The 25,693-nt window shown below is 44.8% G+C and overlaps 3 protein-coding genes across 11 annotated transcripts in view; 2 read left to right on the top strand and 1 right to left on the bottom strand.

Annotated features, from left to right (window-relative positions):
• The first annotated feature begins 5,100 nt into the window (after positions 1 to 5,100).
• socs9 (suppressor of cytokine signaling 9) lies at positions 5,101 to 8,898 on the top strand. 2 transcript variants are annotated; one of them, XR_013787971.1, is made up of 3 exons: positions 5,101 to 5,290; positions 5,821 to 8,213; positions 8,612 to 8,898. XR_013787971.1 is itself a non-coding variant. In XM_079480721.1 (2 exons), exon 2 carries the CDS (start codon positions 5,993 to 5,995, stop codon positions 7,508 to 7,510), a length of 1,518 nt encoding a protein of 505 aa, XP_079336847.1. In that variant the 5' UTR covers positions 5,101 to 5,290; positions 5,821 to 5,992; the 3' UTR covers positions 7,511 to 8,898. The 2 variants fall into 2 exon arrangements, 1 of the variants encoding a protein (XP_079336847.1); XM_079480721.1 differs by having other exon boundaries at positions 5,821 to 8,898.
• A 407-nt stretch (positions 8,899 to 9,305) lies between these two features.
• cep164 (centrosomal protein 164) lies at positions 9,306 to 18,313 on the top strand. Of its 5 annotated transcripts, none has more exons than XM_079481498.1 (27): positions 9,306 to 9,522; positions 9,656 to 9,793; positions 9,910 to 10,021; positions 10,104 to 10,329; positions 10,423 to 10,599; positions 10,684 to 10,761; positions 10,909 to 11,010; positions 11,161 to 12,669; positions 13,170 to 13,223; positions 13,309 to 13,373; positions 13,497 to 13,817; positions 13,907 to 13,981; positions 14,051 to 14,234; positions 14,454 to 14,528; positions 14,664 to 14,786; positions 15,023 to 15,166; positions 15,465 to 15,548; positions 15,801 to 15,869; positions 16,023 to 16,198; positions 16,303 to 16,401; positions 16,616 to 16,796; positions 16,891 to 16,998; positions 17,149 to 17,245; positions 17,349 to 17,576; positions 17,650 to 17,695; positions 17,851 to 17,955; positions 18,034 to 18,313. In XM_079481498.1, exons 2-27 carry the CDS (start codon positions 9,712 to 9,714, stop codon positions 18,128 to 18,130), a joined length of 4,617 nt encoding a protein of 1,538 aa, XP_079337624.1. In that variant the 5' UTR covers positions 9,306 to 9,522; positions 9,656 to 9,711; the 3' UTR covers positions 18,131 to 18,313. The 5 variants fall into 5 exon arrangements, with proteins under 5 accessions (XP_079337624.1, XP_079337625.1, XP_079337628.1 ...); XM_079481500.1 differs by having other exon boundaries at positions 9,309 to 9,522; positions 11,161 to 11,319; XM_079481499.1 differs by lacking the exon at positions 13,170 to 13,223.
• Positions 18,314 to 19,561: 1,248 nt separating this feature from the next.
• sidt2 (SID1 transmembrane family, member 2) overlaps positions 19,562 to 25,693 on the bottom strand; it is a 16,366-nt gene continuing 10,234 nt past the window's right edge. For 2 of the 4 annotated variants that reach the window (XM_079481205.1, XM_079481204.1), the window contains 15 exons: positions 25,524 to 25,580; positions 25,121 to 25,236; positions 24,968 to 25,041; positions 24,580 to 24,646; positions 24,432 to 24,505; positions 24,225 to 24,348; positions 24,023 to 24,140; positions 23,785 to 23,921; positions 22,395 to 22,503; positions 20,907 to 20,983; positions 20,773 to 20,819; positions 20,590 to 20,695; positions 20,370 to 20,480; positions 20,071 to 20,184; positions 19,562 to 19,990 (listed from right to left, as the gene is read on the bottom strand). In XM_079481205.1, the coding sequence (XP_079337331.1) occupies positions 19,928 to 19,990; positions 20,071 to 20,184; positions 20,370 to 20,480; positions 20,590 to 20,695; positions 20,773 to 20,819; positions 20,907 to 20,983; positions 22,395 to 22,503; positions 23,785 to 23,921; positions 24,023 to 24,140; positions 24,225 to 24,348; positions 24,432 to 24,505; positions 24,580 to 24,646; positions 24,968 to 25,041; positions 25,121 to 25,236; positions 25,524 to 25,580 (1,394 nt within the window). In that variant the 3' untranslated portion in view covers positions 19,562 to 19,927. The remainder of the gene's footprint in view (positions 19,991 to 20,070; positions 20,185 to 20,369; positions 20,481 to 20,589; positions 20,696 to 20,772; positions 20,820 to 20,906; positions 20,984 to 22,394; positions 22,504 to 23,784; positions 23,922 to 24,022; positions 24,141 to 24,224; positions 24,349 to 24,431; positions 24,506 to 24,579; positions 24,647 to 24,967; positions 25,042 to 25,120; positions 25,237 to 25,523; positions 25,581 to 25,693) is intronic. The other 2 variants (XM_079481207.1, XM_079481206.1) reach the window with 1 other exon arrangement.

The raw sequence follows: 25,693 nt of genomic DNA on the forward strand, positions 1-25,693 counted from the left end.
CTCGGACCCAGGCCTGCCCTCGAAGCCGTGCAGGTTTACCGCCCATCTCGCTGGTAAGGCATACGCGTCCGCTGGCGAGGCCGCCTCCGCCTTGCACACTATGGCGGTGCTGCAGGTGTTCCAGGCAAAGATCCTTCAGTCGCTGGATAGCGGCAGCCTGGAGACGGACGCTACACGGGATCTGAGGGCAGCGACCGACTTCGCGCTGATGGCTACGAAACGCACCGCCCAGGCTATCGGCAGATCTATGGGGTTTATGGTCGTCCTCCACCGTCATCTGTGGCTACGCTGGCGGATCTAAAGGACGCCGATCGTAAGTCCCTGCTCAACGCGCCGATCACTCCCTCCGGCCTCTTTGGTGACGTCGTGGAGTCGGTAGTAGAGCGTTTTGGTGAGGCGCAAAAGCGCGCCAAGGCCATGAGTCACGTGCTGCCTCGACGCTCTTACCAACCGTCTCCGAGAGCCCGCTCTTCATCCGCGCCTCACTCCTCGCAGAGACCCGCCAAACAGCACGCGGCTCCCGCACCGGCTAGTCGAGGTCGCGAACCGGACGTCCGTCCTAAACAATGGGCGGGCCCAGCAAAGAAGAGGTACGGGCCGAAGAGAGGTCCACGCCACGACGGCGGAGCGTCATCGGCTGCCAAGCCGTCGTCCTGACGGACCTGGGAAGAGGAGGAGAGAGTCTGTGAGCGTGCCGGCGGACCCAAAGCGCCGCTGTTTGCAACAGTTTTCCCCCGCGGTTGCGGGCGATTATTGCAATGTTGTAAGTGTTGTTTGTGTGAATGCAATAAAAACACATACCTGTTCACAGAAGGAGCTTTTTCCCCCTCACACACACAATGCTGCGTCCCTTGCCCTGCCACGGTGCAGCGCGAAGCCGCAGCTAGTCACAACTATAACCAGCATTCCCTCGTCCACGGACGCTCCCGTGGACGAGGGACCGCTGGAGTCTCACGTGCGAGATATTTTCCCGCCAGTGCATTTAGCCTCGCTGGGCCAGCGCGCTACCCTAAACGGTCCGATGACGGTAACCCCCGATCAGATTCGGCCGTTATGTCTGTTTCTGGACGCGTGGAAAGCCATCCCAGGCATCTCTCTTTGGCTGCTAAACGTGATAGAACACGGGTACTCCCTGCAGTTCAGGCGCAGACCTCCCCGCTTCAGCGGTGTGGTCCCGTCGCTTACGTCAGCGCAGAACGCACCTGTGCTAAGGCAGGAAATCCGCAGCCTGCTCGCGAAGGGAGCGATCGAGCGTGTCCCCCCGAACGAGCGGGAAAGCGGGTTTTACAGCCGGTATTTTGTAGTGCCCAAGAGAGATGGTGGTCTGCGTCCGATTCTGGACTTGAGACCCGTCAACCGAGCGCTTCACAAGCGAGCGTTCAGAATGACAACTCTAAAACAGATCCTGGCACAAGTGCGTCCCGGGGACTGGTTTGTTTCCGTAGATCTGAAGGATGCGTACTTCCATGTTCAGATAAACAAGCGCCACCGAAGGTTCCTGCGATTCGCATTCGAGGATTCAGCGTACCAATTTGCCGTCCTCCCATTCGGGCTGGCATTAGCTCCGCGCACATTCTCGAAGTGCGTGGACGCGGCGCTTTCCCCTCTCAGAGCGAGCGGAATGCGCATTCTCAATTATCTGGACGATTGGCTGATTTTAGCCCACTCTCGGAAGGCGCTAATCGGTCACACGCAGATGCTGCTTGGTCACTTGGCATCCCTGGGGCTGCGCGTGAACATGCAGAAGAGCAAACTCACGCCGAGTCAGTCTATAACGTATCTGGGGGTATGTTTCGACTCAGTGGAGATGCGCGCTCGTCTCTCCCTAGAGAGGACGGAGTCCATCTCTTCAGCTCTACATTTGCTCAGGCTGGGCCGGTCTGTTCCCCTGAGGGAGTTCCAGAGGCTTTTGGGTCTCATGGCATCGGCGTCGGCGGTCTGCCACCTAGGTCTTCTGCACATGCGACCGCTTCAGTTCTGGCTGAAGGCTCGGGTTCCATGGAGAGCATGGTCCTCGGGCCAGGCGCGAGTCCCGGTTACACGCCGCTGCCTCGACGCCCTGAGTCCATGGCGCGACCCGAGCATGTTCAGTCGGGGAGTTCCCCTGGGGCTGGTGACGAGACGCACAGTCGTTACGACGGATGCATCGTCCTCGGGATGGGGCGCAGTGTGCGAGGGCATGCCGGCATCCGGCCTTTGGTCACAGTCTCTGAGGAAATGGCACATAAATCGCTTGGAACTAAAGGCGGTGTCTCTAGCTCTTCATACTTTCCAGTCGAGGCTGGAGCAGAAACATGTTCTGATTCGCACCGACAACATGTCCGTGGTTTCGTACATAAATCGCCAGGGAGGGATCCGTTCCGGAGCTCTTTTCAAACAGGCGGCGGATCTCCTACTGTGGGCGGATCGGCATATACTCTCTATCAGAGCAGCGCATATCCCCGGTCATCTGAACCGCGGAGCGGACATGCTTTCGAGGGAGGGTCTTCAGCACGGGGAATGGAGGCTTCATCCCGACACAGTCCTGTTAATTTGGGAACGCTTCGGGAAAGCGGAGGTGGATCTATTCGCGACAAGCGAGAACGCACACTGCCCGTTGTATTTCTCGCTGATCCACTCCCCTATGGGGAGCGACGCGCTGACGGGGCGTTGGCCGGCCGTTCGGCTTTACGCGTTTCCTCCGGTGAAGATTTTACCCCTAGTGCTGTGCAAAGTCAGAGAGGAGACGGCGTCGGTGATTCTCGTCGCTCCGTTCTGGCCGAATCAACCATGGTTCCCGGACCTGAGGGAGTTGTTGACGGCACCGCCGTGGCGGATTCCCCTCAGGAGAGACCTGTTGTCCCAAGTGAACGGCACGATTTGGCACCCCAGCCCGGAGTTGTGGAACCTTCATGCCTGGCCGCTTCGGGGATTCTAACTGCACTCCCTCAGCGTGTGCTGGATACTATTTCGGAGTCTCGCGCGCCGTCTACCAGACGTTTATACGCTCTAAAATGGGGGGTGTTTGCTAAATGGTGCAGCAGCAACAATATCGACCCGGCGTCTTGCCCCGTGTCTGATATTTTGTCTTTCCTGCAGCACAGGCTGGACAGCGGCGGCCTCCCGTCAACGCTGAAGGTTTACGTAGCGGCCATCGCCTCGTTTCGTTCCCCGGTTGATGGGCAATCGATTGGTAGGCACATGCTGGTGGTCAGATTCCTCAGAGGAGCGAGGAGACTTTTCCCCCCGCGAACCCCTTTGGTGCCACCTTGGGACTTAGCACTGGTGTTGAAGGCTCTCTCTTCTCCCCCCTTTGAGCCTTTGGACGCGGCTTCGGTAAGAGAGCTCACTCTAAAAACCGTTCTCCTTCTCGCCCTTGCTTCGGCTAAGCGCATAGGGGATTTGCAAGCGCTCTCAGTCGGCGCTGATTTCATTCGTTTTGGGCCAGGCGACTGCAGCGTCACTCTCCGGCCAAAATCGGGTTATGTGCCGAAGTCCATGTCTACCCCTTTTAGAGCTCAGGTCATTTCCTTGCCCGCCTTGTCTTCCGAGTCGTCAGACCCACAGGATGCTGACGCTCAGAGAGCGGTATGCCCGGTAAGGGTATTGCGGGCTTACATAGATCGCACGGCCGGGTTTCGGCAGTCGGAGCAGCTCTTTATTTGTTTTGGTGGGGGTACTAAAGGCCGGGCTGTCTCAAAACAGAGGCTCTCTCACTGGGTAGTGGACGCTATTACCTTGGCGTACGAAAGCCAGGGTCAGAACTGCCCCTTCGGTATCAGAGCTCATTCGACTAGGGCTATCGCCTCTTCGTGGGCCTGGTCTAGGGGGACATCTATTCAGGACATATGCTGTGCAGCTGGCTGGTCTTCTCAGAATACTTTCGCCAGGTTCTACAGATTGGATGTGTCCTCGTTGGCTTCTCAAGTCCTCTCGGTGAGTGCTGATTAAGCTTATCTTCTACCTTGTAATGTATTGTGCTACACAGTTGTTGCCGCATTGCTGTTTACACTGTGCTTGGTGTACTTATGTTCGTTATTATATCGCCCGGGTTTCCGTGCTGGTTCTACTGCTGTGGTGTCTGCCCTGTTCAGCGCAGCCCGCTGCATTCGTTGGGTTTGGATATGCAAATTCGACAAAAGACCAATCTAGCAGTTCATTGGCGTGCTCAGTGATCTAGCAGCTCATAGGCCGGTTTCAGCCAATCAGCGGTTAACGCTTGGGGCAACCTCGCGAATGGTTGGTTTGTCTGCTCCGCATACTGTGTACGTGTTATCCCAGTTATCGGGCTGTTTTTGCTAGCTCTCACGGCGGGATTGTACTACCGTTCCATATGCGGTCTCCGCAATGTCGAAGTGACCGCTCTCGAAAGGGAACGTCTCGGTTACTTTCGTAACCTCGGTTCCCTGAGAAGCGGGAACGAGACATTGCGGAGAACGCCGTGTTCGCTGCTTATCTCTGGTCAAGCGTTCTATCGTAGATTCTGAGGTATTGTCGTCTCATGCACTGTATTTATACTGTCTAGATTCGTCAGTATTTGCATACTGTGCATGTCTTGCGACAATTGGCCAGTTTTTTAACTGGCGTTATCCTATAGGACTTCAGGAAAAGTGAAAAAGAGGAGGAGTTTCATATGCGGTCTCCGCAATGTCTCGTTCCCGCTTCTCAGGGAACCGAGGTTACGAAAGTAACCGAGACGTTTTGCAATGAGTGTTTTTACTCATTTGCAATGAGTGTTTTGGGATATATATATCAAGAGTTTGGTTCCAAAATGAGAAAACTCAGTTTTTAATTTTCTTTTTAAATCAAGTTTTTTGTTTATCCAATTAATGTCAATCCAGCTGCAGTTGGTTTGTTTTAATTTAAGCCATAATCATTTAAAAAATACAGCTAACTTACACAATAAAACACGATACAATTATGATAACATAATAAAAGACATTGAATTTTTGAATTAAAAAAAAGAGAATTTTGGAACCAAATTCTTCATATATATATATATATATATATATATATAAGAAGATATACAGTCTGTGGAAAAAAATAATGTAAGATTAACCCTGATGTAATGAATAAGGAGAAATGATAGACACAAAACAGTAAGAATAACACTTTGGTTTTGACCTGGAAGTGAGTTTGCCTGTACAGGAAATGACGTCAACACTACAGTAAAGCAAGGGTTGTGGTCAGGGCTAGCTATTCATTAAAGTTGAACTATTAATATGGTTTTGTTCACACAATTTTATCGATAAAGATTTTGATCAGTCAGGAGTGACGTGTCGCAGCGGGAGCCCGCGCGGGGCGCGTTCAGGTGCGTGTGTCTGTCATTATTCATCTGTCATGTGTTCATCATGACGTTAACGTCAGTTATTTATTGTATGATACCGCAGTACATCATATCTCTGTTATTCGCTGTTTGTGTCACATACGTCTTGTCTTTTTCTCTCAGCTGATCTAAACTCTCTTTGTGTTGCTGACTTCAGTAAACTCTATACCGCTGAGATGTGTATTTATTTATTTGTGATGATGATGTAACACAGTGTTATGACTGTTCATCTGTGTTTTTTGGCCACTTTCTTTGCAACTTTTTAAAACAAACTTTATTTAGATTTTCAGAGATTTAAAGCAGAAAACACATTATGGAATAAAAACGTAATAAATAAAGATTTAGTAAGAAGTAAATAAAATTAAGAAAACAAACTTTGTTTTATAGAGTACAGTATTACTGCTAACGTAAAGATGTAGTACATTGGTGATAGTATCTGTATATGTACACATTACATAATAAGAGTACAGTAAACAGTACATGAGTGTAATAAAGATGTGTTTTTATTTCTGTAGATTGACATCATGGTCTACGTGTGATCTTTGCATCTCTTTTGACCGATGGAAAATCGGTTTCTTCAGCAAATGTGAAGTGACGCTTGTGTCTAGTCTGCTGATCTTCGTTTCTCGTCTTTTGAACGTTGAATTGAATCGCGACACTGGTGAAAGACTCTCACCTGCTGCCATCATGTCTCTGCCTGAGGACCGTGGGAAAGAAAGAGAGCGCGGCGCACGCCCTAAAGTGCGTCAGAGCCGGTCCGAGGAGAGAAGAGACGGGGGAAGGAGAAAGGGGGTGAGAGGGAAAAAGAAAAGCCACCCGTCACATGACCTGACCTCCGAGCGGCCCGTGAGCGATGGCTTCGAGTATGGCGATTTGTTGAACGGCCTGCACGGATCCAGCGAAGGGGGCTCTTCCTCTCCCGTAACAGAACACAAGAGATGGCAGGTCCTGGGCTCATCTGGATCCTTGTTATCGGAGAAGGTTTCTGCCAGAATGTTGTTAAGCTCACCCGGCGCAGACCTCGGCAGCGACACGGACAGCAAGTCCTCTGGTGGCAGCCGCACGCTTCGGCAGAAGATCCAGGACGCCGTAGGACAGTGTTTCCCCATCAAGAGCCACAGCCAGGGTTTGTCACAGCCTGCTCCGGCGACGGCCCCGTGTTCCTCCAGACGTAAGATCCATCTGAGCGAGCTCATGCTGGACAGCTGTCCGTTCCCGGCCGGTTCTGACCTGGCCCAGAAATGGTACCTCATCAAGCAGCACACAGCTCCCCTTTCTCAAGCGCCCATGCCAGATTCCTCCTCCTCCGCTGCCGCCACCCCCGTGGAGGATGAAGAAGATCGATTACGGGAGAGACGAAGAATAAGCATCGAGCAAGGCGTGGAGCCGCCGCCCAATGCCCTGATCCACACGTTCGAGGTGACAGCTCAGATAAACCCGCAGTATAAACTGGGACCTAAACTGGCGCATGGAATGAACGAGCTGGCTGGAGACGAGCGGGCCACGCTGCACCAGCTGCTGCTGCAGAGCTGTTTGGACACGCTGGACGAGGTCGCCGCTGCATCGTCCGTGACGACCGATGTCGAGCTGGGCGCCGCCTCTCCGTCCGCCTGTTCCCTGACCGGGGCGACGTTAGTTCAGACAGACAGCCCCAAACCGCAAGACGAACAGCATCGCGTGCACACGCAGATCGATTACATCCACTGTCTGGTGCCCGACCTGCTCCAAATCACCAACCTGCCCTGTTACTGGGGCGTCATGGACCGATACCAGGCCGAGACGCTCCTTGATGGCAAACCCGAAGGCACGTTTCTGCTCCGCGACTCCGCGCAGGAAGATTACCTGTTCTCAGTCAGCTTCCGGCGGTACGGCCGCTCGCTGCACGCGCGCATCGAGCAGTGGAACCACAACTTCAGCTTCGACGTGCACGACCCCAGCGTGTTCCACGCACCGACCGTCACGGGCCTCCTGGAGCACTACAAGGATCCCAACTCCTGCATGTTCTTTGAGCCACTCCTGTCCAACCCCACCCACCGGATGCATCCCTTCAGCCTGCAGCACATCTGCCGCGCCGTCATCAGCAGCTGCACCACGTACGATGGCATCAATGCGCTGCCGCTCCCCAACGCGCTGAAGGAGCACCTCAAGGAGTACCACTACAAGCAGCGCGTACGCATCCGGAGGCTGGACGCCTGGTGGGAGTGAGAGACCGACGCCTGGAACGAGACCAAAAGTGCCATTCCTCTTCCTGTAAGAACCTCTACTGCACACAACAAGACGCGAGTGCCTTTCTCATGTTTGAATAAAGTGGCTCCTCCTCATGTTTGCATCATAGGGTTCACCACGTCATCACTGGAGTATTTCAAGAGACAGTTCGCTCAGAAATAATTTATTCCCCCTCACTCTTTATGCGAGTCAGAGGAAAACAAAGAAGAAATATGTATTAAGACATTCTTCAAAACGTCTTCTGGTGTGTTCTGAAGAAGAAAGGAACCCATACAGGACATGAGGACGAATAAAAGAACTCTCATGTTTGGGTGAACCGTCCTTTTAAGACAGCACTGTAACTACAATATTTTCTTTTCATCAAGAATAGTGTTGGGTTGGCTTCCTCTGGGGTATGTTATAGATTCTCACTGCTGGATCACACATTCCAGACAGATCACAGGCGGCCACTGCATGAAACCACACTGGATACTGGTGCTAATGGATTGGGTGGACAGTGACGGGGATAGTCTACATTAGAGAGGACTCGGTATTATCTGGATTCATTTGACATGTTGACATGGAGCAACCGTGTATCATCTTTGAAGCTCCGCCCTGCTGTCTGCATCACTCAATGCATTCACAGTTCAAGTGTTGACATGCATGTTTGAGTAAACGAATCAACAACATTCAAGAGACACAGGTTTGCATGTGTGTTTTTTATCCATTAGGTATAAAACAGTCAGTGGTTTCAGTGCTGTTTGATTCTGTATCTGTTTGCCACAGATGCCGAGGTGCCAGTGAGAATTTACCCATCTCATATGAAGTTTGAGAAACATGATTCTCGGTTGATCTTAAAATGAAACGTCTCATTAACACAATATTAGAATGTAAGAGATTTATTTCACGTTTATTGAAGAAAATATTGAGTCTTAAATCAGAGACTTAATTTACTTGGATACAGAACAAAGGGAAAAAGCCTTTTTTGCATCACAGTTTTTGTCTGCAGTGACATAAAGATCTCGGAACAATGTTAAACAACAATTTGCATATTTATAAAATGAACTTGCTGTTTTTTTACTGAATCTTTTGTACATGTAGACGTGTCACCACACAGGTCAAGTCTGGGTCGATGTGAATGAGTGAGCAGACCATGAGGATGTTAACAGATTTCCGGAAGATTTCGGACCATCATGAATGGTTTTCAAGAGCATTTCTTAGCCCCCCTAGTTTTTACACTGATGTTTATTTATTTTCCTTTGCCTAAAATGCTTGGTGTTTTTTGACGTATCCTACATTTCTGATATATTAAAACCCAGTGTGAATAATTCCATTGCATTGTACGATGTAATAAAAGCACATATTAATAAACATGATCTTTTGTGATGTTTTTGTGTTATTTGTATTTTTGTCAAATGTAATGAATCTATGTTTTAAGAATTTTTGTACAAAATATCACATCATTTAAAAATACTTTGCATTTTTTATTTTTAATGGAAATGATGGCGAACAGTTTGATTGGCCTGTCTTCCTGTATCTTCTAGATTTTTCAAATTCATACTCAAAAGTATTATTAATATGAAAGTTTCCTAAAGACTGTTTCGTCAACACCTGACCCAACAATACAGTCGCCTTTTCGTTTTCCATGCTTTACAAAATAAATTGAGTGTATATATTTATGTAGCTAAATATATTGAGAGCACCCTTTTATCGCTCTGAATGCTTCCATTGCTTTTCTCATTTGTAAGTCGCTTTAATCAAAAGCCGATAAACGACCAAATGTTCTGCCCGTGCAGTCGACGGTTGTTGTGGGACCTTTATTTTGAAGCGCGGCTGACGTGGCCGCCATGTTTGTCTGTGGTTGCTGTGGCGGAGACGCGGCTCTCCAGTTTTTAAACTTTATCTTCTAAATTCTTTAAAACAGCGACAATCTAAAACACGGCAGCACGAACTATAAAACCACAACAATGAGTTTACCTCTGCACACCCGAAAGCGCGAGAGAAGAGCGCAGGTATGGATTAAACTAATCGCCTCAACTCTTACATGCAATATACCATGTTTGACACGTTTTGGAAGAATTCTGTTTATTGAGCGGCGCTTTTCTGTATGTAATAGTGTTTTGTTGACACTCGTGTTTTTGTTAGAATTATTAGGTGACATTATTTAAAGAAGGCCCGTGACCGCTCCTCCAGCCGTCACCATGACAACCACGGGGCTGCGCATCGGAGACCAGCTCGTCCTCGAGGAGGACTATGATGACAACTACATCCCTTCTGAGCAAGGTGACCATATTTGTTTGTTTGTTCAACTGAGAAGCCCAAATAAATTGCACGTTAAATGTCACAGTGGTGTAGTGGGATGGGATCAGTGTCACGTGGGTCCCCTCTGTGTCTCTCAGAAATCCACGAGTATGCAACAGAGATCGGCATCGACCCCGAGCGGGAGCCTGAGCTGCTGTGGCTGGCCAGAGAGGGGAGGGTGGCCCCGTTACCGCCCGAATGGAAACCCTGGTAATGCATGTTTCCGTGACAACACAGTGGAGTTTGATGTGGAGACAATAAGTGAGCGTGCGTGCGTGTGTGTTTTCATCAGTCAGGACGTGACGGGGGAAGTGTACTACTTTAACTTCTCCTCGGGTCAGTCCACCTGGGATCACCCCTGCGATGAGCATTACCGTCACCTTGTGATTTTGGAGCGGGAGCGTGCCCAACAGGCCAGAACCGCTCCGGCAGCAGGAAAGAAAAACAAAGAGAAGAAGAAGAAAGACAAGAAAGACAAAAAGAAGAGAAAAGATCAGGAGAGCGTCAGAGCTCCGGTGGTGAGTCTGCTCATCAACACAAAATAAATCACAGAGTGATGTCATCGATTATTTAGAAATCACTGTTCTGCATTCTGTCTGTCTGTGTGTCAGGTGTCAGGTGCTCTGGCTCCCATCCGGGGTCTATCTGAGGGTTCTGTTGCTCCTCTCAGAGGGTCTTTGGGCAGTTTGTCTGGACTTCAGCCTCTTAAAACATCTCTAGAGTTAAAACAGGAACATCTCACACTCATGCATGAGGAGAGAAGCGCTGACGAAGACTCTGAGCAAGAGGTGTGTTTACACAAACACATAAAACATGAGACGCGCAGACCTCCACAGAAACTCATCTGTGTGTGTGTGTGTGTGTGTGTGTAGAGACTACGGGACTCTGGTGGGCTTCTACACAACCTTCATCTTGATTTGGATGCTCTGGGTGGAGGTCTTCAGTATGAGGTGAACACCATACACTGCGTTTGTTGTCAGTTTATCCTCAAGTTTGATTCATCGATCATCTCACACATGTCCACCCCAAGGTTTCTGCTTCTGCTGTGAAAAATATGACCAATAAATGAAGGTTTGTTGTGTGTGTGTGTGTTTCAGGACAGTGAGGTTAGCGGGACGGTTCCGCCTGAAGAAAGAACAGAACCTGAACTACTAGATCTGGCTTTATCTCGAGATCACAGTCCAGCGGTCCCTTCAGAGGTCTGTCTCTTATACAGCTGATGTTTCCTCTTCTCTTTGTGTTCCTCTCATTTGTCTCAGTGTGTTTTATTAATAATTGGTCTGTTTGTTTGTGGCGAGGAGTGTGTGCATGTGTCTGTCTGTCTCTAACCTCCGTCCCTTCACTGTAAGGGCTCCTCGCGTGGACGACACCTCCCCTCCACACCACCGGGGGGCAGCAGAGAGTACAGCAGCATAGCCTCCTGCCCTTTAACCCCTGAGGCTGTGGCGTCTAGTGTCCGAGAGGAAATGAGTGACAGGAGCGAAGGAGTGCAAGAGGAGATGATGGAGGTGAAATGTGCAGATGAGGAGATTGGCAAGAACAATAGAGACAGTGATGAGATGGAAGAAGAGAGAGAGAGCTTCAGCAGCCCTGACCAGATACCGAAGAGATCAGACACTCAGAGAGATCAGTCTAAAGACAGTTCAGACAATCAGAGAGATCAGACAGTGAACAGATCAGACAATCAGAGAGCTCAGACGGAGAACAGATCAGACAATCAGAGAGATCATTCTAAAGACAGATCAGACAATCAGAGAGATCAGACTGAAGACAGATCATACACTCAGAGAGATCAAACAGTATATAGATCAGACAATCAGAGAGATCAGACTGAAGACAGATCATACAATCAGAGAGATCAGACAGTATATAGATCAGACAATCAGAGAGATCAGACTGAAGACAGATCATACAATCAGAGAGATCAGACTGAAGACAGATCATACACTCAGAGAGATCAGACAGTATATAGATCAGACAATCAGAGAGATCATACTGAAGACAGATCATACACTCAGAGAGATCAGACAGTATATAGATCAGACAATCAGAGAGATCAGACTGAAGACAGATCATACACTCAGAGAGATCAGACAGTATATAGATCAGACAATCAGAGAGATCAGACTGAAGACAGATCATACACTCAGAGAGATCAGACAGTATATAGATCAGACAATCAGAGAGATCAGACTGAAGACAGATCATACACTCAGAGAGATCAGACAGTATATAGATCAGACAATCAGAGAGATCAGACTGAAGACAGATCATACACTCAGAGAGATCAGACAGTATATAGATCAGACAATCAGAGAGATCAGACTGAAGACAGATCATACACTCAGAGAGATCAGACAGTATATAGATCAGACAATCACAATGATCAAACAGAGGAAAGATCTGAGTCAGAGAGAGATCAGATAGAGGAGAAACAGAAGAGATCAGACAGTGAGAAAGATCAGGCAGGGAATAGTTCGGAAGAGGAGAGAGATCAGTCGGAAAACAAAGAGAATGGACAGAGAAAAGAGATCAGAACGAGCAGAGAGGTGATGAGTGAAAGTGAAAAACAAGCAAATGCATTAGACGACGAAAGGGAGAAAAAAATGTGTGAAGAAGAAAGTGAGAATAGTGTTTGCTCTGTGGAGGAGGAGTGTGGAGAAAGGGATGAAGAAGAACAGAGTGAGGAAAGACCCGAGAGCGCATCACCATCACATCACAAGAGAGATGGCAAACATCAGAACGACAGAAACTCTGAGAGTGAAGAGATCGAGCGCTTTCACAGTCCTGCTCGTATAACAAACATGAAATCAGACACACGCAAGTTTGTGCCTCAGTGGAATCCTGTGTCCAGTGAGGTATGACTGAGTGTCCCTCTCCTGTGAAGCCACGCCCACATACATCACCCCGCCCCTCCCGTGACTGTGTTACAGCTGCTTTGATTTTTGTTGTGTTGATGTGACGCAGTGTGTGATTTGATCTGATGCATCTTTTCAAACATATCAACATCACATGCAGAGATTCAGGAGGGCAAACATTTAATTCATGACAAACATCAGCTGATGCATCAGATTATCAGACACTCCAGTATAAATATGTGTCAGAGAATGCTGTGTGTGCTGCCCGCCCTGCCCATCCATGCATTCGTTCATTCCCAGAATCCTCTCCGGCTGTCTTTCTCAGTCATTTGCTTGTGGTGCGTTATCTGTGTGTAAAGTAAATAAAATGAGAGTGATAGAGAGTGATCAATCAAGTGAAAATACAAATCTCATATCACTCAAAATATCAACATAAAAGTAACTTCAGATAAAAAAAGTATAAATTGTAATGAGTGATGTCATTTCCTGTGTTGTGACAGGAATCTGAGGCTATTGAGCCTGTGAAGTCACTGTCCTTCACGGATGGTGTCCAGGTATGACCACACACAGACTCACACATATACACACAAGGGATATAAGTCTCTCTCTCTCTGTATTTGTCTGTCTGTTTGTCTTCAGGAGAGTAAAGAGGTAGAGAGAGTCTTACAGGTGGACAGCTGGAAGTTCTCTGATGATGTCATCAGGTGAGAGTGACACACACACTGCCGTTTCAACAGAAATCCATTCTGTTTGTGTAACTACAGTCCACCTTTAGTAAATGATAATGATGAAGATGATTGAGTGTTGTGTTGTGTTTGTGCTCACAGGCTGAATGATGGGACGTCTGCTAAGATCCTGCAGTCTGCAGACATCAGCCGACCCTCGACCGCTCGCGGCCGCAGTGACATCAGCACTCATGGTGATAGAGATAAGAGTGAGCAAAAGAAAGCTGAGCGACAGGCCGACAGACAGACAGTCCTGGAGAAGAGCAAGAAGGATGAAGAGGAAAGAGACAGACAGATGCAGGAGGAGATCAGGAGACTGACAGATGAGCAGCAGAAGAGACTCAAGCTACTGCAAGTCACTCTGATGAAGGAGGATCAAGACGAGGAGCTGAGGATGAGGGAGGAGAGCGCTGAGCAGCTGAGGTGAGTAAGGGACCTGTTGCATTGTTGGTCATTACTGTGAGTAGATATCATGTCAATATATGTAAACACTTTCCATTCATGTGCGTCAGATTGCTTAAGGAGCAGCTGCTAAGAAAGACACGAGACGAGGAGGAGAAATTAAACACACAACTTCAACAACTCAGGTACACACACACACACACACACACACACACACTCACACACACCTGTAAATGTCTTTCTTCTTTGTGCAGGGTTGAGAGTGAGATGAAACTCAGAGAGCTGCGTTCAGAACTGGAGGCGAATCGTGATAAGGTGGAAACTGAGATGAGGCGGGGTCTGGAGCATCTGAGGGCGGAGTCAGAGGAGGAGCTCAGAGCAGAGAGGAAGCGGCTACTGGAGAAGGAGGAGGAGCAGCTGACCTCCATCAGACTAGAAGTGTGTGTGTGTGTGTGTGTACTGCAAATGTTGTTCATACTTAACACTTTCATTGAGTGTGTTGTGTGATATTTAGAGAAGTGTGGCTCTTAAAGTTTTATTTGCATGTTTTTAGCATGAGAGAGGCTCATTTATGCATTCTTGAAAACCCTTATTTATGTCAGTGAGGTCATCTGACTGCTTTATTAAGAGCACAACACCATCTGTGTTATTTTTCAGACTAAACTGAGTGACAGACAGAAAGATTTGCGGAGTCCACGACCAGAACAACCTTTAGCAGAGTACCAGAGAGAGGTACACACACACACACACACACACACACAAACAGAACACAATATATGGTTTATACAGTATAAATGATGTGTGAGATGTCTTTGAAAAGACCCCATAAAACATGAAAACAACATGACTTGAGTGTGTGTCTGTCAGCTGACAGATGTGCTACAGGAAGTTCGCGAAGAGGTTGAGAGAGATCACAGAAGAAAACTAGAACAACTGAAAGAGGAACATCAACATGAACTGCAAAATCTTAGAGAGACACATCTGGAACAGGTACGCACACACACACACACACACACCACACACACACACAACCTTATAGAAACACAACCCCTAACCCTGGAGGAGGTCATGCTTCAAATGTCAGATTTATTTCTAGAGCACAATTTAAAACACCCAAGAATTGAACAAAGAGAAATAAAGAAAGAAGGCCTGAAATAACCAAACAAACAATCTCAGTCTTTTTTTCTGGATTTCTAAACCAGAGTCGTGTGTGTGTGTGTGTACAGGAGAGCAGAGAGAGAGAGCGTCTGCAAAATTCTCTTCAGGAGGAGAGAGAGACTCTCATCTCTAAACACACAACACAACTTCACAAACTACAAAATATGCTGGACACACAACTAGAGGAAATCTGCAAAACACACTCGCAAAAGGTCAGTGCACACACACAACTTACACAATCATCACACATCTACTGCAGTGCATTTACATTCACATTTAGTCATTTAGCAGACGCTTTTATCCAAAGCGACTTACAAAGAGTTCAGGGAGCATAAAAGAGCAATTATACGATAGGAGCGAATACAAAGTTACTAGTTTCAACAAAAGCTAGACGACAACCTGTTGAGAGAAGAGAGAGGGTTAGTATACTTAGTTTTTTTTATATAGTAATATAGACAAGAGTGTAATCTGTCTCTGTCTCTGTGTGTGTGTGTGTGTGTGTGTGTGTAGGAGTCTGCGCTACAGGACTTGATGAAGAAACTGGAGATACAAACCAAAGAACTTCACACACAAGAAGCTGAAGTGAAGGCAAAAGTGTGTGTTATGTAATGCAACGCATCATTTTAGTTTAGATTTCTCTTTAATGATGACAATCACATTATGTGTGAAGTAATCTTTCACTTGAGCTTTTACATCATGAGACCGTAGAAACAAAACTTTCTAGTTGTGTATTTTTTGTTGTTAGGGTTTTAATTAATTTAGATTCGTTGTGTGGTTTTATAGAATTAGTTTTTGTGTTAATGGGATGATAGTAACAGAGTTACTGAAATACGTTCACATTTTCAGGAATCAGATGTGAGGAAGAGAAGACAACAGCTGTGTGAGGAACACGATGACATTGAGAGAGGAGTACAGGTGCGTGTTTTTATAATAATCTATAGTTTTAACACGCAGATGTATGTAAAACAACAAAGGTCTGTGTGAACGTATTAAGATGAAGAAATGTGTGTGTGTGGGTGAAAATCACTGTGAACTCTCTGTGAGATGAAACTTGTGTGTGTGTCTCAGTCTCTCCCGCGACTGCTGAAGGAGAATCAGGATCTTCACGATGAGCTGGAGCGAGTGCGAGCAGATGTTCAGAGAGAGAGAGCAGAGAGCTGCAGAGTGATGGAAGAGAGAGAGTCCTCGGAGAAGAGACTGTTAGCCCTGCAGGAGAGATGTGACCAACTCACCTCTAGAGTCAGGTAACACGCGCATACGCACACACACAAACAAACACTCATACACACACACACACATACAACAGCTAGTGTGTGTGTTTACACTTATTGTTTGTGTGTGTGTGCAGTGAACTGGAGCAGAAGAAGATGAAGAACAAGAGAGAGAATCATCTTCGTCTGGAGGATCTGACCAGTTCACCTCCAGACAGTGACACCAGCGTGGACGGGTGTGTGTGTGTGTGTGTGTCACTCTGTGTGTCTGTTGTTCTTTATTGTTGCACCTGTTGAAGTGATCTCTCTCTCTCTCTCTCTCTCTCTCTCTCTCTCTCTCTCTCTCTCTCTCTCTCTCTCTCTCTCTCTCACTCTCTCTCTCTCTCTCTCTCTCTCTCTCTCTCTCTCTCTCTCTCTCTCTCTCTCTCTCTCTCTCTCTCTCTCTGTCAGTGTGAGACAGTACATGTGGAATGAGAGCGTCTCTCTCTTCAGAGCCCGACAGTTTCTGGATAGACAGAGCGCTCATGTGTCGGACAGACAGGTAGCACTGCAGACAGCTCACAGCAGTTTGAAGGACCCCACGACTGAGAGCTCCGCCCAACAACATCAGCTCTACCACAACCTGCAGCAGGTGTGTGTGTGTGTGTGTTTCTCATCAATAACTAGAATTACCCTGTGTGCGGTGTAATATATACACATAATAACAAACATCTGTCTCTCTGTAGGAGGTGAAGGATCTGTCTGAGCTGAGAGAGACGCTTCAGAAGGGCCAAACTTTACTAAAAGAAAAAGAGGAAAAATTAAACCTGCTGGAAACATCACTAACTGAAGAGGTACGACACACACACACACACACATTACAGGTTTATTAACATTCCCTCATATTAAACCATCAGTAATGATCACTGATACTTATCACTTGAGTGACTTCCTCCTAGTCACATTTATGATGCTCACGGTCTGTGTGTGTGTGTGTTTGTGAGGTGTCTGATGAGGATGGCCAGAGGTCAGCTGATCGTAAAGTAACGTTTGATGTCACCGAGTCAGAGACGAGCAGTGTGTATGGACACGAGGGAACAGGTGAGGCACGCATCACAGGTGTCTTTATATTTATTAGCCAATCACACTTTCAGTTGATATATAGATGTACAGTGATAAACGTGTGTGTGTGTGTGTGTGTCAGTTCCAGTAAAGGTGCAGAAGTTGGCAGATTCCCTGCAGCTGATCTCAGGACAGTTAAACTCCGTTTTGGGTGCATTGGGGTCACTCAACCAAAAACAGAACCCACCCTCTTTGACCACCAATCAACTACCCCGTTCCTCGTGGGCGTGGCCTATAAACCCCTCCCCCTTACTTCATACACACAGACCAACAGATTTGCTGCAGACTACCTGGTCCGCCCAGAACACAGGTAACACACACACACACATGTGCATCACACACACCTGCAGTATCAACTGAACACCTAATCTCTGTTTCCATAGAAACAAGCAGAGTCAACACGACCTACTCAGGATATACACCAGCAAGGTGAGGACTCACATCCTATAAATGAAAAGATGAAATAAAGCACAATCACAGAACATCAATGAACAAGTGATTTTCTTGTGATATGAGTTGTTGAATATCAACTGCATGAAGGCGGATTATAAGGTGTGTGTGTGTGTGTGTGTGCGCGTGTGCAGTCTGTCATCTCTGCGTCCATCAGCCGAGGTCGAAGGTCACCGTCTGCAGTGTCTCATTGAAGGAAATAAACGTTGGCTGGAGGCCCAACGGAAAAACCACAACATGTATCCTTACGTACACTTCAGAAAAAAGTTAATGATTGTCATGTTTTTTATTGGTTGTTGTTTTCCTGAGCATCTCAGTCCTCTGTTCCCAAACTTCAGAACCGCGTCCAGCAGCAGCGGGTTCATGCAGCTCAGCCTCGACGACAACAACCAGATTAAAGTTCATCATTACTGAAGCTACACGCAGCACCTCAGCATCTCATGAAACCGATCATGTCTTTTCTGAGTTCCTTATACTCTTCATCAGGTGTTTGTAAGATCTAGTGAGGATTTACACACATGTTCTGTGTGCAATGTGTAAATCTCATTTGTACATTATTTTTGTAAGCACTCTTAATAAATTGTTTGTATTTTAGGTAAAACTGTCTTAACCATCTTTTAGCAATGAGCTACATGAATGTTTTTTAACATTTAAAGAAATAGTTCACCAATAAATGGTCATTGACTTGCCCATAGAAATGTTTATTCCTGAAAGTTTCTATGGAAAGTCAATGGCAACCATTTTCGGGTTGAACTACTCCTTTAAAGCCCCACTAATCCAGAGAATGGACGTTTAAATGTTGTTTGAACACATCTGTGTGTCAGGAGTGTGTGAACAGAACCACCTTAGAATGATAAAAATCCACCCATTCATTTTGATTTAAAATCCTCGTCCTCTCAATAACCTGACGTCACATTGATTGAGCCAATGACTGCCGACGGACTCCGCTGTCTCCGCCCTCCTCGCTACAATAATGTTTTGTAAACAAACAAGGTGTTTTGATGTTGAACATAAGTCTTCATTTCCTCCCAACATCGAACCCCAGAAGACGTTTAATATCTCAACAGAATGTGCTTTACACCGTGATGCTTGGGTCATGTTTTCAGTTTTTAAACATATAACGCGTTTGTCTTCTACAAAACAATGTGTTTGGTGTTTAAAGACGAGACGTTGTTTCTCATTTGCTCAGTTGTGTTGCTGGTGTCAAAGTCACAACTTGTGTTTAGAACGTTATTTAGCCACTCACACTATAAACTAAATCTCGCAAGTCACTGAAGGGTTATTTTACAGCGCTTTATTGCATCGTGTCATCACGCGACGGTTTGAACTTAACGCTCGCGCACACTGAGGATAAGACGCTTAATCGACTCATTTAATCATCAAGTGAATAATGAACACGTGACGGTATTTTTAGCACAACGTTTGTTATTCAGCTGGTGGGAATGACGAAATAAATCCATTCCAGACACATAAACCAGTGTATTCAGCGAATTACCATGAAGTGTATACAAAACATTAGATCTCCAGTACTCTTCTTTATTTATGGTGGTTTGTATTACTTTTAAAATCATTTTGAAACAGCAATTTTTCTACGACTTTTGACTGCTAAAATGACCAAAATAAGTCTAAAAGAGAAATCAAATGAAAGCTCTGTGGAGCAGTTAAACTCACACGCAGTCAGCAACTGACAAAACCCGTATTGTTCTTAAGAATATATGTTTTTGTATGAAATATATGAAGTATGTAAGTGATAAGTTTCTATAAACAATAGGTGGGTCAGCTTAACAACACTTATCAACTTAAATAAGTGTCTAATGTTCATAGACCGTATATCACAGTCAAACACAATAGTAAAAGTCTTTATTTATTAACCATTCTATGTAAAAACATGATTTGTAAGAAGACAGTGCAGTTTATCTCATGAGAATCATCATTAGATCAGTGATGAAAGCAGCTCGGCTCGGATTTACAGTCAAAACCACACAACACACAAGGCCACAGACAGACACAAACGCCAAGAGAAAACAATACAAAAATACCATCAACCGTCACCATGGCGATGTGAGGAGGAGCACTGGCAGTTTGATTGGCACATTCACTGTCCTATCAGCATTAGTTCCTCCCCCCCGTCATCTTTGACTGGCAGTTAAAGATATTCACCAAGCGAGGCATTTCATTGGTGGACACCTCCTCCGTGTAGAAAGCTGATCATTAGAACGCGTAGATTTTGTCTCTTTGAACCGTATCGAGGTCATCATCCATAGTGAGCAGAACCTGAGAGACAGAAGAGCGTTTCATTTGACGGCATTATTGTTAGTTAGCTTGTTCGGGTCGGACCGACGTTCTGCACTCACCAGGAAAGATCCAAACATGGCGATTGACGACAGAAAGTGCCATATGTCATGATCATCAAAGAACGACAGCAGGATACATTCACGGTTGTGTTCACGAGACTCAGCTGGAGTTTTCTGACGACACAGTTTGATTGGGATCAGTACACCTCCATACAGGTAATGAACGTCCTCTTATATAATCAGTAAGGCAACTTTTCCTTTAGGCTAAAAACTATTGTTAAACATGCAGCAATGAAACTAAAATCAAAACAATCATTCAGACTGATTATAGCGAGATCAAGTGTGTATGTGCGTCTCACCTGCCATGTACTGAGACCCTGAAAGAAGAAGAACAGAGCAAAGCCCCAAACCACAGCGGTAAAGAGAACACACACCAGAGCCAGACACTGGATTCTCTCGCCACTGCGCAACTACACACACACACACACAGAACAAGTGAAGAAATCAGTGATTCTCTACTGGATTATATGAGTGTCTCAATAACAGCAGTCACCGATGATGTCACCACGAGACTCATACCTTCATTATGATGTAAAAGGCAAAATAAAGCAGCAGGTTGCAGATGCCGATGGCCAGCAGGTACGAGGCAAAATCATTGGGTCGTTTGATGAGGCCGTACGCTCCCCTGCAAACACACACACGGGTCACAAATGCACTGGATGCGTTTATGTCATTCACAGAGAGATTTGACATGTAACTCACAGAGACCAGTTCACAATGTTTCCCATCACCAGCAGAACCATTCGGTCCTAAAAACAAACACACACACACACACAGATATCAAACACACATTGACTGTGACAGTTGTGTGTGTGTGTGTGTGTACGCGTACTCACAATGTACATGGGTCCACTGCACTGTCGTATACAGTCTGTGTAGATCACATGCAACATCCTGCGCAAAATCCCAGAGTCTGAAACGCAAAATCAAACACACCGTAGCGGAGTTAACCACAATGCAAACCGTTCAAATGCGTAGGGCCCTGCAAGCTTGGGGGCCTCAAAGTGGCTACAAACAGAAAATCATTTGATAATTGCTTTTGACACAATCGTCCTGCGTACCGTGCGCTGCACCGGACGCAACTAATAACAGACAGGTCTGTCTTTGCTGATACACCCATCAAAAGGTGTGTTGCCTGCCCAATCATGTTCAATACATATTACTGACATTTACAGGAACAACATTCTTTATGTGGAGTCCTTCCAATAAAGTAAGTCAAGTTTCGGCTGCAATGGAGTAAAGTGACTTTTTTTTTCAGGTGGTGCCGCCCCTTGCACAGATACAGAGAAGTGCGCATATGAAATATATGTATTCTTATACCAAACTGTCAAAGTCAAATAAATCCAGGTTAGATATGTCTCACTAATTCTATTTCCTCAATATTACTGTTACTGTAAAAAAAGGTTAGTATGCATGTGTGGGGGGCTTCAGGTCTTGACTTTGCTTAGGGCCCCCTGCGCACACACACATTCAAAACCACAAGTGGCCTGTATCACAAAGACGTTTGGGTTTTTATCGTATCTCAACCCAAAGTGATAAGATGTTAAGAGAGAAAGCTTTTGCAGCAAAGTGTTTATTTGTCTTGAATATTTACATAATAATGAATTAATATTAAACAAAGCATTTAAATTAATATGACTATATTCGTATAAAAACAAACTTTAATATAGAAAGCCTTTTAAAGTAATGAAGCAAACATATTATCTTCTGATCTTATTGTAAAACTCTAATAGTCCATGCCCACTGTATAATATTGTCCTAATATTGTATTCTGTATTTATTCTAACTGTATATCCTGCACTTGCTAATGTCACTTCTGGTTAGACCTAAACTACATTTCGTTACACTGTACTTGTATATGTGTAATGACAATAAAGTTGAATCTAATCTATAAATCATTTATATTCAGTTGATTCTGTACTGAAATAGTCAGTCGCTTCCTTCTCAAACCTTCACTCCTGCACTGTTTATTCTGCCTTTTTTCATTATTATCTCTTCATCTTCAACAGAAAAATGAACTGCGCTGATACTCGCCAGAAGTCAATCAAACTGATGATGTGTGATTGGCTGTTTGCCGTACGTGTCACACTTTCAGGTGCACGCGCCTCACAAACTCTGGATCAAACCGAGTTGACAAAGAACGTTTATAGCAAGTGTTGTGCTACAGCTGAACCGGATCTAAACCAGCTTGTTCTTGTCTGTTTTTTTTACACTGAAACTTACTCTGCAACTCAGTGTTTGTTCACCTCTCTTCCTGATACAGACCATAGATAGATCCTAAGCAAATCAACAGATCACAACACGTGTGTGTTTGTGGGACTCACCCAGTCTCCAGCGGCCCATGTAGTACAGTTGTGTGCTCAGCAGCAGTGTGGCCAGAATGTGTATGACAGAAAACACAATCCAGAACGCCGAGTTATCTTTACCAAACACCTGACACGCACAAACACACAAACACACACTCTTCAACACAAATAATTCATTATCAAACCGCTCTGAACTCCATTGACAACTCTTCCAACAAAACCTCGGTGACATATCTCTAAATATCTTCTCTCGTGTTAAACCTAAGTTAGAGTCAAATATGGATTCACAAAGACTATGGCAAGCCGAATTAGCTTTTAATCATTTTCAGGATATGAATTTTTGATATCAACATTTACATTTTTACTAGTAACAGTTATATAATTCTTGATATCACAAATAGAATATCTACTAGTAACAATTGCTATTTTTGATATCAGTAATTACATTTTCACTATAAAAATGTGTATTCTTGATATCAAAATGTTAATTTAAACTAGTAAAGAACATAATTCTTGATATCTGTAATTGCATTTTTATTAGTTAAATATCACAATAGACTTCAATTCAAATTCAATTTCAGATATCAATAATACATTTCTTACAAGTAAAAACCACAATTTCTGATGTCAATAATTACTTTCTTACTAGTAAAAATATGCATTCCTGATATCAATCATTCAATTTTCACTAGTTGAAATGCCCATTCTTGATATCTGTAAATAAATGTTTACATGTTGCATTTGGTATTTCTGATATCAGGAAATAGATTTCAGATTTCAATAAATCTGAGAGTAATTGTAGATATCTAAAATGGATTTCTTACTAGTAACAATCACATTATTGATATCAAGAATTAACATTGTCACTAGTGACCAAACAATTATTGATATCAAAATTAGCAATTGTTACTAGTAGGAATTGCATTTCTGATATCTGGAGTAAGACTTTTAACATGAAAGAAATGTATTATTGATATCTGAAATTGAATTTGAATTGAAGTCTATTGTGATATTTAAATTACAGATATCAAGAATTATGTTCTTTACTAGTTTAAATTAACATTTTGATATCAAGAATGTGATTTCTGCGAGTGATTAAGTAATTGTTGATATCAAGAATACACATTTTTACTAGTGAAAATGTAATTACTGATATAAAAAATAGCAATTGTTACTAGTAGATATTCTATTCGTGATATCAAGAACTATAATTGTTACTAGTAAACATTGAATTGTTGATATCAAAAATGTATATCCTGAGAATTATTAAAAGCCAATTTGGCTTGCCATAAAAGACATGAGTTTTGTTGTGATGGTAATGTACGGTATGTAATCTATGACTCATCATCTCATGACGTGTGATCACACAGAGGTGTGTGTGTGTGTGTGTGTGTGTGTGTGATCTCACCACCCCCAGCACAGAGAAGAATATAACAGCAGCCAGACAGGCGTATGCGGAGTATGCACTGGCGTTGATGTCTGGGTGTCTCTTCTGATAGAGCTTCAACATACACAATCCAGCGATCATGTACATGAATGATGTGTCTGAAACACACAAACTGAGATCAACACTGACACCTTGTGCTTGTGAGGAAAAACACATGAATATAAACATCACACACACCTCCATTCATTCACACACTTACCGAACTGAAAGTTTGTGTAGTTTGGGCAGACGTGGTAGCAGGCACTGAGCAGACCCTCCATCATTAGTGCTGTGCCCATCGCATAATACAAGCCAAAGTGCTTAGGAATACCACACTCCTGAAACACAAACACACACAAAAACCTTCATATGATGATACTCTTGTGTGTGTTTGAAAGGTTGTGTGTGTGTGTGTGTGTCACCAGGGCTGCCGTGTCTTTGCGCTGGAGGGCGCGTTGATGAATGATGTCCCTCTGAAGAACGATGAGTAAGAAGAGCAGACCCAGCATCACGTAACCAACATTACTCAGAATGTTATTAAAGGAACTGAAAACACACATTTACACTGATGATGGGAGATTTCTGATGTGTAATACATACTGTATATAGTTTAATATACACACACACACCTGAGCGCGCCGAGGGGATGAGCACACAAGAAATTATAATAGCAGATGTCTTGATTTCCTGTGACGTTTACAACCTATCAGAAAACATACCAGTCATCAGAATGCTGAATAAAGACACCACACACACACACACACACACACAGAGTACCGTCTGATAGGTGATGACCAGCTGGATGACTGGAAGAGCGTAAAACACAGCGATTGTAGCGATGTTCCTACAGACACAGCAAACGTGATGTCAGGGATCTGTGTTTATCTATGGCATGTGTTTCTTCTGTCTTTGATGTCATGAGATTCAATTGCATAAAAAGAAGAAATCTAGCGAACATATGGCATAGAATCCATGACATTAATGCCAATGTTACTGTCCTCTACACAGAATTGTTAAACATTCAAGTGAGCGTTATTGAAATCCTGTCATAATGAGTTCTGAATGTAAATCTGTGAACAATCTCATGTCCAGAACGTGTGACATGTGACAGACACATCAGCGAGTGCGTCTGGACTGCGTCTGTGTTTGAGAGCAGCGGACTCACCAGAAGTAGATCTGATATTTCTTACTGAGGATGCGCTTGTCTTTGCGAGACAGATCAGAGACGCACAGAAACTTCTGGGAAAGAGAAATAATGCTTGAGTTGAAAACTAATCTGTATTCTTTCTCATTTCTGTATTCAAGCACAGCATCATACTTTGGTCCGAACGATGTTTTTGTCCGAGTCGATGTCGGCCAGTGTGTCATAATCGTCCTCTTCCACTGAACTCAAAGACTCGCGCCGACAGCGGCCGACGCTCTCCAATGAACGCTCTGAGAAACACACAATTCTAATATTTCACCTGCTGAACGTCATCATCATACATCCATCACCATCGTCATCGTCATTGAATCATTCATTAGATTATCCATAAAACAGAAACACATCATTTCATTCCACATTCAATCTCTATCCAAACATTATTAAGATTTCTTATGAATAAAAGACGTTTAAGACATCAGAGCAATTTCGTTCCATTCTGAACAATGATTGTGAAATGTCTGATTTTGGATTCGATAAGATTGTGCTGATTGGCTGATTGATAAAGTGGGCGTGTCACCAATGTGGATGGCTACGTGATGTAGTGTGAATGATCTGCGTTTAAAACTCTGCAATCCTGTGGCACAAATACAGCGTTTAAAGAGCAGAGAACATGACACACGACCAGAGAGAGAGAGGACAGGGCAGTCACCTGCCTTTACAAACACTCAACACTGTTATGTGTGTGTG

The sequence above is a fragment of the Barbatula barbatula genome (assembly GCF_947034865.1).
Source record: "Barbatula barbatula genome assembly, chromosome: 19".
In the NCBI taxonomy this organism is placed as follows: Eukaryota; Metazoa; Chordata; class Actinopteri; order Cypriniformes; family Nemacheilidae; genus Barbatula; species Barbatula barbatula.

What these genes read in the sequence shown, in the direction of transcription:
- cep164 (XM_079481498.1), top strand. Translation starts at nt 9,712, where the DNA reads ATGACAACCACGGGGCTGCGCATCGGAGACCAGCTCGTCCTCGAGGAG. An exon ending in GAGAGCGCTGAGCAGCTGAG is followed by an intron (nt 13,818 to 13,906) that starts GTGAGTAAGGGA and finishes CATGTGCGTCAG; the next exon opens with ATTGCTTAAGGAGCAGCTGC. An exon ending in CAACGGAAAAACCACAACAT is followed by an intron (nt 17,956 to 18,033) that starts GTATCCTTACGT and finishes TGAGCATCTCAG; the next exon opens with TCCTCTGTTCCCAAACTTCA.
- socs9 (XM_079480721.1), top strand. Translation starts at nt 5,993, where the DNA reads ATGTCTCTGCCTGAGGACCGTGGGAAAGAAAGAGAGCGCGGCGCACGC.